The sequence below is a fragment of the Electrophorus electricus genome, chromosome 13 (genome assembly GCF_041902795.1).
Source record: "Electrophorus electricus isolate QZ-2024a chromosome 13, ASM4190279v1, whole genome shotgun sequence".
Taxonomy (NCBI): Eukaryota; Metazoa; Chordata; class Actinopteri; order Gymnotiformes; family Gymnotidae; genus Electrophorus; species Electrophorus electricus.
The window spans coordinates 2,015,224-2,027,732 of record NC_137509.1 but is presented as its reverse complement, the minus strand read 5'-3'; the positions used below and the strand labels follow the sequence as shown (position 1 = coordinate 2,027,732).

At 44.9% G+C, this 12,509-nt stretch overlaps 1 protein-coding gene across 1 annotated transcript in view; it reads right to left on the bottom strand.

Moving 5' to 3' along the window:
* Window positions 1-10,885, bottom strand: part of pth1r (parathyroid hormone 1 receptor) — a 52,685-nt gene extending 41,800 nt beyond the window's left edge. Inside the window, exon 1 of the mRNA XM_035519674.2 lies at window positions 9,763-10,885. Within this exon, the coding sequence (XP_035375567.1) occupies window positions 9,763-9,837 (75 nt within the window). The 5' untranslated portion in view covers window positions 9,838-10,885. The remainder of the gene's footprint in view (window positions 1-9,762) is intronic.
* Window positions 10,886-12,509: the final 1,624 nt, after the last annotated feature.

Here is a 12,509-nt window from a genome sequence, read left to right as displayed (position 1 = left end):
GGAGATGTCAGAAAGACAAATGGGAGGAGCAACTTTGATAAAAACCAAGCTGCTGAGGTTTCCTGTTTCATTAAGGTGGAACCTACATTATGTGATGTCTCAAGAGAGGTAGTAGATGCTCTGTTTAGCCACTGTGTAATTAAACGACAACGTATGACTGTATGTAACAATGACCCTGAACTGAAATTACACTGACTACCCTTTCGCAGAAATACTAATGACACTGGTGTCCCTTAGTGAGTGTGGTGGTGTCCGTTTCTACAAGCCACGACTGCCAAGAGTTAGCCACGGGGCATCTCCTGGACAGGGCTACCCAGGAGGGGTCACTGGGACAGGACGAGGCAACATGAGAGCAGCAGCACAGGGGGCATTAGAAGGGCAGATAATCAGAAGCTGCTTAATTACTAGGAGGTGTCTCTCTGGGCTGTTCCAGAATATTCTGATGAGCTTGTTAAAGGGTCTATTGTAAATGAACACTGATGAGAAGGTCAAACAGATTCTTAAGTGCTTTTCAGACACTCTGCTGGCAGAGCAGATGATGATGATGATGATGATGGAGAATACTGGCTCATACCAGCAAGCCTTTTCCGAGGTCAAGGTCTTTTAAACAGAGGTAGGCAGTTGCCTGCCCAAATGCAACCTTAAATCTGATCTCTGCACAGCCGTTGTCCGGGGTGAGTGCCTTTGTTCCCGTGATGACTAACCAATGAAAGGAAAGGTGAGAGTCTGTTGATTGGCAGGTGGCGTGTAATGAGAGGAAGACACATGTTGCGGTGCTACTGAAGCTCTGCAGATGGTCACTGGTTTCGCTCCCATCTTTGCCTCTAGCACCTTTACGTAGCGTGGGATTTGCATGTGATGTTTCTGCCTATACCGTAACTTCAGGCCCCTGCAAAATTAGACTGTGAATCAGAGTCTGTGGTCTGACTTCAGGGGAAAACATGTTTTTCAGTAGCTGGGTCCACAGTTGTTTCTCTCCTTGGTTCCCCCAGAGATGATGACAAGCTGTTTGGTTTAGATGGGGAAAGAGCTGAAACTCAGAACACAGAAACTGTGCATTTCTCCTTCCTTACCTGCACACTTCAGTGATGTCCCACATCGGTTGGCCGGGTTTGCACTGCACCGAGTTCTGGGTGTCAGTCACTGGTAGTGGTGTTGAACTGAAAGGCTTCAATGCTTCCAGTAAGAGTTGTCTTTTCAAATCCAGCAGCCCTTCCTGTTTACTGAACAGCCCTACTAAACCTAATTAGTCCAATTAAAAGTACATTCAGACAAAGCCAGACTGTGGGAGTCTGAAGTGATCCTCACCACACTCATTTGACATTAAACTCAAAACAACCAAAAACAATGCAGGCAAATTACACAATCAGGAAACGTCGATGGCCAGGTCATCGCTACCCTGACAGCTAACAATCAGATATCAAGAACTCAGCATCTCACATATTTGAACAACATCCTAGTTTCCACAAACACAAGAAATGTTGTTTTGAGCACATAAGCATGATGGTGAGAGCTGAGGAAAATATGCGCCACAACTGTTTTCATATCCTGCAGCAAGTTGCATTCTGGGAGCATAAACTGTTCATAGACTGGCAGAGGGCAGCCGTGCAGGTTCTGTGTCTCGAGGCCTGGGACAGGACGAGGGATAGCACTGTCAACGGTGAGCGTGGGGGGCGAATGAGTGTGGGGACTCGTGCTCAAATCTCACACACACACACACACACACACACACACACACACACACACACACACACACACACACACACGTGTGCTAAAAACGCCCTTAGTGCTCTTTTAAGCAGTGACAAATGTTTACAGAGAGGCTGTCAAATCAGGAATCCTCATTAGTCTCTTTAAAGTACATGATCAACTTCCCACATGAAAGGTACATAATGGCAGATCACAACACACGCACACATGCACATGCCTAGTGCTAAGAAACACTGACAGATGCAGCTTTTCACACATTTGAAACGCTCTGCCATTGTGTTGAGGAATGTTTGACATTTCGAGAATTGATGATTTTTACAGCCACTGAATGAGTGAAAATAAAGTGCATTTTTTCATGTCCTCTGCTTCTCAAAGAATGACAGCCATAGTTGTAAATTCTCCTCATACTTACAGCAAAATGAAGTTTTCAAGGTTTTCACAAAGACAAAACATTACAAACTTGCACACTGCACATGGTTTGGTTTTGCTCATCATGTCTGAGTACTCCAGTACTGCAGATGGCGCTATAACAGGGGCATCTCTAGGACAGGGCTACTGCAGATGATGCAAAAATTCACACTCATTTCTTGGACAGCTGGAAGACGCATGAACAGCTATGTGCGGTTGTTCGGTTTGTCCATCATATTGTTCTCCAAAGGCGGGCGAGCGTCGTCCTGGCACACAGATCACTTTAAGAGCCTTTTCACAACTCAAATATTGTTGGCTTGAACTTTTTACACTTTCTATTTGTGCTGCCTGTGTGAAGCCCCCCAGGTACAGATCACAGGGAAAACAGCATTCGGTGTCTAAGAGGAAGCAGACTGTACTGAAGGTGTCTAAGAGGAAGTAGACTGAGATGAGTATCTGAATGCTACTGAACTGCTAAGTTGAGTGATTTCCTGATGCAACATCTGCATTATCCCTGTGAAAGACTGAACACTGATGAGAATATCCTGTTAGATTAGATTACTCTCCCTTTGTACAGAAGCTGGCCAGCAGGACTGGTGCCTTCTACATTCATCACTGCAGCCTACACTAAGCCCACAGGACGCCATCTTTCAATATCAGAGAAGCAAAAAAAAAAAAAAAAGAAAAAAAAAAAAAAAAAACCAACCCAAATTTCTGACTTTGGGTAAGAAGTAATAAGAATCATTTAACTATCTTACTACACAGGAAGTACTTTTTCATTTTGACTTAAAGTAATCTAGCTACGGGGGGTGTGGGAGAGCTGAGCGGCACGGCCCATGAGAGGGGATTCAGGAGGAACTGCTCAGGAGCTGCCAAGGGAACGTCAGCAGAAGGTCCAGACTGTGCTGAGAATTCTCTCATGTCAGCGCGAATGCATCAGAGGAGCCTGTGGAACTCTGGGGCTGCGAAGAGAGTGAGACGTGTGGGGAGATCAGCCCTGACCCAGCTCAGGTCCCCACAAAACACACCAATGTCCAAATACACGCAGCTACCCACAAAACGCAGTTGTCCAGAAACACACAGGCCCCTAGAAACATATGGCCAAATATCTTGTTAAGGCCACATTATCATATAAATGAATGCTTAAATGAAGGGTGTTTGTCATGTGAATGCATTACTTATTATCGTGTAAATTTTAACGCCCTTGGTTAGGACTTCTAAAGACGTGGTCACTGTCAGTGAAATTCCTCTCTGTGATTTTAATGAAGAGTACTGGAACAGACTAATAGATCTGAGACAATTCAATGAAGACACACACACACAAATTAACATGACCCATAAATCAGACTATAAGGAAACATGAAGCTTATTTAAATGTTATCTGATGTATTTGAGGACCAGCCTGAAAACATGTGGGAGGGAATTTTCTGATTTTTCATCTTAAGACAGTGACATGATGTGCCACTTTCTGTAAATGCCATTGTCTTACACACTTCCTGTACTGTCCTTTTGAAATGTGTCAGCTTTGAAAGTTTTTTTATAGCAATATCTCAACACACCATCCCAACAGCACCCTGAGGCCCACTGCACAATACTGTCGGTCTTTGATTCCTAAAGGTTTTCCAGTTGTTTGGCTGTGTCTGTGTCTGTGTGTCTGTGTGGGAGGGAAGGAGAGAGAAAAATAAGCCAGCAAGTCAATTGTCACCGAGCTGAAATCTATTACTCTGTAAATCTATTACCTTACAAAGGAAAAAAGTCTGAAAGACTAAAGAAGAATTGAAAGTTTAATAATAATCATAGTTGAGCTAATTGAGAAAGGTTCAGCTCACATTTGACACTAAACACAAATTTGTAGTAGGAAGTTGTGCCACCTTTAGAAATAACTCAATCAGTAAATAAACAAATGAAATTTAGAAGAAATAAAGCATCAAAGAAATGCTCGAGCAGTTTTACAAATGTCTTCTCATGCTGTTGGCAACCATCCAAGGTCCTGACAGGAAAAGCGTTCTTCGCTGAACTACTGCTGTTTGCTGTGTCGTCTGTTTAACTTAGATGTAAAAGTAGCATTGAGTTACCCACACGCCAACATTCTTCCAGTGGAAAAAAGTCAGCGAGAAAAAACAAATCTTCCAGAGGTCAAGCAAAGTCAAGTAAACAGATTTTTCCTGAGTCAAACGCTGCTACTGCCATGCCTCGCCATGCCAGGCAAACCGTGCGTGCTGCACGGTTACGAGCGCTGGAAGCCAAACAGAGCAGCAGGGTCAGGGCCTGTCGTCCAGACATAGATAATCCGCCTCTGGCGGTTGTCGTGGTGGAGGAGATCCCCCGTCCCCCTCCAGGCCTCGAGTCTGAAAACGCAGCTGTGGGAACGATGCTCCCTACTTCAGAGAGCCGATGGTAGAAACACCCACTGACACTAGTTTCATTTGTTGGATGCATGCACTTTAAGTTTCACTTTGTACTTCAGGTTCAGTTCTGTGTTTTAACTATGAACTTTAGTTACTGCAAATAAGTCATACCCTCAGTGTCATGACTAGAGGTTGGATACACGTGTAGGTTCAGTTTATTTAAAGCCAGAACATCAAACAGTCCAAGGTCCAAACCTGGGAATCTGATACTATTTAACAGAAAGTCTAGCCCTGCATCAGAAACTCCAAGTTACCCGCCTGCTGGAGAAGAGTCCTGATCAGCAGTCAAAGCAGCATACGGCAACAAGCACAAAGAGAAACACCACGAGATCCAGAGAGCTCAAGCACAGGCCCACCGGGCCGGGAGGGGAGCAGCCACGCCAGGACAAGTCCTACAGGGAACAACAGGGCGGCGACACTGACCCAGTGAGGCTCACACAAGGACTGTACACTTGCCATTGTGGGTGTGGTTTTACCAACATCCTGAGTGGGTGGGGCTGCAATGAGGTGTCATAAGGAGGTCAGATGGAGCACCCCACTGAAGCTCCACCCAGAAGAAGAGTCCCACCCTCATCCTTATGACCCATCTAACATGCCTGGAGAAATAAATCTCTGAGGAAGCATATGCACACTGCTACATTGTATTACATTACACAAAGTTTTTTTTTTTGTTTGTTTTTTTAACCTACAAACACTGCAAATTTACAACAGTGCATTTGTCAAGATTTGTCAATGAAGATAAAATATATCAGAAGTGACAGGATCCCTTGAAAGCTTCAGCAAATATACACACAAAATATACACTCAACTGATACAGTCAACCGATACACAATCATACTCAACACTTACACACAGCACTAAACTGGGAAACAGTAAGCTGGTAAGCACTAAACTTGATTCTCCTTTTTCGGAGCACTGTTCTCCTCTATATCGACTGGCTTTAGGCTAAGTCCAGCCCTCAGAACAATTTAAAACTCTCACCAACATCATTTAATATAAAGCCTAAACCCATCCTACAACCAGGAAACCAGTCCAGTCATGTTTGCTGTTTTCCTGTGAAGTTCAGCATTAATACTGACAAACAAATCCAGAGAAAAAAAAAGTTAAAATGTGTTACGATGTGTGAAAATGTGTTGACCGTCACCTTAATTTGCCTCTGAATGCTTCATTCCTGATGTGGATGTCAGTGAATCCCACTGAAACACGGGACCAGGCCGAGGTGCTCACTTCACTGTAACGCAGAGAGTGTGTGTGTGTGTGTGTGTGTATATACACATGTGCTTCCATAGTTGAAATGGAGAGACAAGCCCCCATTCTCAGAGCTTCACGAGAACTGTATTGTTTAGACCCAGTGTCATTCATGCCGATGTTGTGTGCATCGTCGCTCAAAGTTCATTCTGCCACACAGCTGCAGGCCTCCCCACTCACTTGGCTCTGTACTGCCAGTGTGTGCCTGGCAGTTTCCTGCTGGATGCTGGAGAATCGTTGCAATTGGAACCACGTGGTGCAGTAAACAGCATTAGCCATCAGCCGCCTCACACTGGAGCTGCCTTGTTCGCTTCCTCAAGTTTCTGCAAGGTTATGGCACAAAGCTTGATTTACCAAAAAAAAAAGACTGATTGCAATTATAACAATTCGGTCCTAGAAATAGACATTCAAATGGAGGGGCCAATCAGGAGACACACTTGCTGAGGGTCAGAGCTGTCATGGTAACGAGGAAGAGTACAGGTGAGAGGAGAGAGGCGGACCCTGACGCTTCAGACACACCGCATGCTGCGTCTGCACCTCAAACAATCGCCCTCAGTGAACAACTTTGGAACTTTAGTTTGGGGAAGTTGGGTGGGCGGAGCTAAGGGGACATCGTGGCGAGGTGGGCAGAGCTAGGGACAGTCTGGGGGAGGGGCTTGGAATACATTTATCTGAGAAAACAACCTGGCCTTCTTTATGGTAAACTGCATGTTATCTGAAACAGGCAACGAAGGGTATTTACCTACATGCCTTCCAGTCAAAAACACTATAGGCCTCTATGCCCGAGCTGAATATGTGTGCATACACACACGCGCGCACATGCTTGTACGAAAACAAGTCATGGGCAGCCACTCTTTATAACCGCCAAACTCGTATCTGTGAGTGGAGTGGAGGTGTTAGCGTGTTTTGTTTTCTCTTCACACCTCATCAGTATGAGAGAAAAAGACAGACAGAAGGACACCGAGACCAGATGAGAAACACACACCAGTCCAGACGAGATCCGCACTGCCCCACTCTGCTTTGGGCTCATCTCTGCACGTTTAATTTTATATGTGCATGTAAAGAGGTTGTTTTGTTTTTTGAAAAAAACAAAAAACAAAAAAGAAACAAGCAAACATTTATTCAAAGGCTGATCCATTTCCCAACTAAAAATGTTAAGTTTGGTTTAATTTACACTCCTGTTCACATTTGCAATTTAGCACTCAAGTGCATATGGCTATTAATTTCCTATCATGCGTCTGTGAATGTTGGAGCCTCATCAGCGACTGGTGAATTCAGGAGATCACATCTGCTAATGTGGGAAGCCCAGCCACACCCAGTCATCCACACACCTGTTCCGCGGACACGCGGGCCCAAGCCAGCCAAGCTAGCCTGCCTGGCCATCGTCTGCTGTCTCCACTCCTCCTCCCTGTTGGCACGGTGACACGGGTACCGGGTAACCATCTTCATCAACCTCTATCTATGCCAGTCCAGCAGAGAGAAAGATCTTGGCCCGGATAATGTAAAGAACTACACAGAGGTTTGAAGTATTGTTTTCCAGGTGTGTGTGTGTGTGTGTGTGTGTGTGTGTGTGTGTGTGTGTGTGTGTGTGTCTGAATTCTGAGGTGTGTGTGGACAAAGGGAACACAGACCCCTCCCAGCAGACCTGAGCACTTTCTAAATGACAAAGCACCAGAAATCCAGCGAGAAATGGTGCCAAGATGTGATCTGTTGTACAGGTCACACTGTCAGACTGTACTAATGTTCCTGAAATTCAGTTAGACTAATAGAACCACACAAAAGACAGCACAAACACAGTCTGACCTCAGGTACCGGCTGACGAGCAGAAACTGACAGTACTTTGATTGGCTGAACAATCTCAGCTACAGATCCTGCACTACAACATTAGCTCAGCAGCCAATCAGATCACTCCATGAAGGTGGACGTCCGAGGAGCCACTGCGTGCTTATTCCCACAGCAGCTCTAGCTGACTGAGATGCAGAGGAACTGCTGTTTCTTAGTGTTGTCTCCTGTCTCACACACACACACACACACACACACACACCCCTCTATTTTGCAGTTCATTACAGAAGCAACAACTGAGTCATGTGGTTAAAATTACTTGCACGCCGAGGCTCATGAAAAGCTGCTTCCACTGAATAAATGCAGGAACACTGCAAACACGAGTCACTGGGTCTGCACAGTGCACCCCCAGATTATGTGATTACGAGGTCACTCACTGCAGCAGCTCTGCTTTGAACCCAACACCAAGGAGATGCCATAACATTGCATGCTGCAGACGGACAGGTGCCTGTGGACCAGCGTCAACTGCAGACATCAGCAAGCACACCACTGCTCCAACTGTCAGAGATCTGGGGGCGGGGCCAGTCTGTGTCAGAGACTGGGGGTGGGAGCCCCTGAATCTATATTCCAGAGGTTGTGCGCACTCAGCTGCGGTATCTGTCAGCACAGAATGGCACAGTTTGCACGTCCACAACTTATGTCATAGCACTTGGGTCACCTCATACTGACAGCTCTGTGGTGACTACCACTGAGGCAAGACCAGAGGACTCAGGTATTCAGCACCAACACTGACTCAACAATTGTTTGTTCAGTGTCACTCAAAGTCAGATCTATACCTAATAAATACAGGTAGTGTGAGCAAATCAACCAGGTGTATTTTTGAATCAAATAAGAAACATTACAGTTATGTGTTTCATTTTCATCTGCATATTTTGTGGACAAGTTCAGCAAGGTTTAAGTCAACAGCATTAGTTATACTGTGTCCTGTTCACCTTATTTAAAACAAATCTTGTTCACATTTGTCAACAGAATGTCACATAACAGTTAAACTCATGATATTACAGTGGAATTTCTTCTTTTCTACCAGTTAACCCACAATCAAATTCTGGGGTCACACTAAGTTTAGAATTAACCGCACAATGCTCACTCCCGTAAGGGCTGATCTGCGTACAGTAATATTCACACCTTTTAGTTGTTTGGTGAGACTTGATGATCTTTACCTACAAGTCTGCTACTGAAATATCAGAAGTAGCAGATGGACAACTAAGTCACGGCTTGAACTTCACCCCTGTTTCATATATTGTTCATATCTGCTCATTCCACAGACTTTTGCAGTAAAACGGATCCCCAGGCCGCACTCCATCACGCGGACATGTAAGCACTCCTCAGATCCTCAGAGTGGTGCATCTCTTTCCCTTTTGATTGTCTCTCTCGACTTCAGAGTAATCTGTTGCATCCCATAATACCCAGCGTGCACACTATCAAAATATACACAGAATTATAGTGATGAAAAGTGCCCGTGCCTCGTTTTAAATGAAAGCGACAGGAGTCGACTTTTGCGTGTGAGACAGCTACGCACAAGAGCATGCCCGTAGGACCTTTCAGCCAAAGTTCAGCCAGAGTGCAGCTAGCGCAAACACAAACGAATGACAAAGACGTGACAGGATGACCCTATCGACGCCTACGTTAAACGGCCATCATTTAACCCGAGGCTTCCCCCCCGTGGGTCCGGTCACTCTGCGTGACCTCGGAGGGAGCGAAGCTGCCCCGGTTCTGGGTTCACTCCAAATGTTCCGGCCCAGTTCTCCCACGATGTAACGGGGCATCTGGCAAAGATGCCGTTTCCCAGACTGAGAAGAATTCTGGTTAATAAGATTACACCCTTAGCAGTTTTTGTTTGCTTTGCAGACTGTGCTACTGAAGATGCCTGGAATAGAAGTAACACACTGCGAGAGCATCTTAAATCCCCCAGACTGCCTCGGTACTGAAAATACATCATCAGATTTTATATATATATATATATATATATATATATATATATATATATATATATATATATATATATATATATATATGCGCACTGTAATTACAGTACAGAGTGCCTTATAGAATCGACGGGAGTTAGAAAACAGAGCCAGCTCGACGCGTGGATGCTCAACCGACAAAAAAATAAGTCGGCCAAAGTTAGAAAACAGAACAAACTTACCAGACCGTATAATAAAGTTAACACGGAGCCGAGGAGGAGAAAGCCCGTGCTGTGGAACACGGCCTCCGCTCCCATCCTGGCGCAGACCCTCCGCTACTGTGCTCGTTCGCGGGAGAAACTTCACACGAGCCGCCGGGTGCTGGAGCTGGGCTTCGCCGAGGTTCAGATCTGCAGCGCCCAAGAGCCCGTCATTGCGCCTCCGTCTGCCCTCCCATCACATCGTCGGGGTGACTTGTGGAATCAGAACTACAGTCTCCTGGCTGCCACAAATCTGCGTGCTCCATTCAAAGTGTGGACCCGCTCTCGCTCGCGCTTTATTTCTTCGCCCCTGTCCGCTTTTTTTCCCCTGAAATTACATCCACATGTCAGAACTATTTACGTCCTTCTGCGGTAGGAAGTTCAAATGATTCGTTGTGGTGGAGAAAGCAGGGCTTTATTTTTAGGTCTTTGAAATTTCCCCTCAGACCAACGTAAAAAGCTCGACATCATAAAGCGACGTCCCGTAAGCTTTAGCCCACAAGTTCCCCTTCAAGGCAGCTGAAGCGCAGTGACAGCGAACACGCCGCATATGCAACAATATGCGCACAGTTCCATCAGGCAAAGCTTCCAGTTACTACTCTCACTGTCAAGCCTTGTCAAATCAGGATCGAAATAGCATTAGGGCGCACTGCAATCTCAAGCGTCGTAAATTCATTTAAATACCGCCACGCCAACTAGTCTCCAGTAATGTTTAAACTGGCTGTCGCGTCTCAGAAAACGTCACTTTCTAACACACAAACCGATTAAGATGAACAAATATCACAAGTTTAGCGTGAATGAATTTCACAGTGGGAACTTGCCAAATGAATCGGAAGCGTCACCTCGTGGTGGCCCTGCGGATGATGTATCCACATGGCGCAGCCTACAGCTACCCAAACCCTGCGAATTGCTGCGGGCGCAGACGTAGAAAACCGACGCCAATTTCACACAAACCTGGCTATGCTTAAGGGCATGTTCAAAACTAAACCGTGGAAAGCCGCTGTCGCTACAAGAAAACGTCAATGGAAAGTGTCGTTTCAAAGTAGTTGTGAAAGTTTGAAGGAATCCTTGCGTGCGGCCACAGCAGCACCTCTGGGTACATCTACACACAGCGGATGGAAAGAGGCGAGTACTCCAGAGAAGCGTGAGGGGTTTTCATTGGCCTGGAGTGTCTTGCGTTTGATTAAACCACGACCCAAAACGGCACGTCTGTCCACCCCTTTCGCACAAGCCGCGTATTCACAGCTCGCTTTATGTTGGCAAAAAGTGTAGTTCTTAGCGGTCCGCGACGACACCATGCAATGCAACCAATAAAATTATGTAAATACAATACTGAGGAACATTTACATTCAAATGTTCATTAGTTTATGAAATGCGTCTTTTCATGTTCGGTTATACATCTTCACTACTGTAGAAAGCTCTCAGGTTCACTTACTTTCCATGCACAATATTTAGAAGATATTTATTTTAATTCATCTCAAGATCTCAATATTCCTTGTTTCAGGGTCGAGGGAAAATTTTTTGATAATTTTGTATAAATGTGCATGGAGTCTAATAAGTTCATATGCACTTAATGTTCTGCCAGTTTCAACACGGACTAATTGAAATTCAGGGTGCAGAGTGGAGTGTTGATTCAGTTTAGTGTTAACTGGATCTGATGTGATTTTCTTTTCTACGTAAACAACATTCTGTTACATCATAATACAACCAAACATCCTGGCACGCGACCAATAGCCATAACTCGTGCACCGAGACTCGCCGGAGTCAGACTGTGCAGGATTTGTTCGCTTCTTAAATGTGATGACAGAATACCGGTTATGGGTTACGAGAAACAATTTGCAATTCTGCTTATGGAAACTTCCCCTGACCACAGTGTTTTAAAACCTTAAAAAGACATACTATATGAAATTCTAATATTTTTAATATGTTAGGATACAGCGATAAAGATGCTTTCATTAAAAAAAAAGACTATACTATCTGATTTCCATCCATATCCTAGTAGTATGTGCTAAGACTGTCTAAATGTTTCATGTGTCTGGCATTGTTAGATGCTGGACCTTGTCCTCTCTCAACAGAAGATAATCTTGCGTGTGTAACCAACCACACCCATGTGCATAATGTTGATGCAATTCTGGCTTTATCAAATGTTAGAACGGTTGGCGTGTATAATGGTTATCAAGTGTTGCCTCTCCAAATGTCATTCCTCCAGGCGCACAGACACCTGAAGCCTGGCACAAGACTGACATTTGGAGAGGCAGGAGCTTGAGATAAGGATGCCGCTGCATGCAGTGTGGGCATCTGAGGTTTCTGTTTAAATCAAAGTCATTTGCCACTCCTCGTTATTACCCACAGTCTCCAGCATTCCTGTTTTTTAAATACAGCTTTTTACATATTTTTAAAAAAGCGAAATGAAAGAAACGTTTACTTTGACCTGTCTGAAACGGGTAGGTTGTACACATATTCATTTTTGAGTGTAGTTAGGTCTACAGAGTCAAATATTGTAGCTGGCATTTTACAAAATAGGTGTAAACATTTTTTTTAAAGTCCTTCACCACTGACCGTGTGAGTGGTGTGGAGTCACTACAGCTCAGATAGCTCCGTCAGCATTGAGCAGGGCTCACTACAGCTCAGATAGATCCGCTAGCACTGAGCAGGGCTCACTACAGCTCAGATAGCTCCGCTAGCACTGAGCAGGGCTCACTACAGCTCAGATAGATCCGCTAGCACTG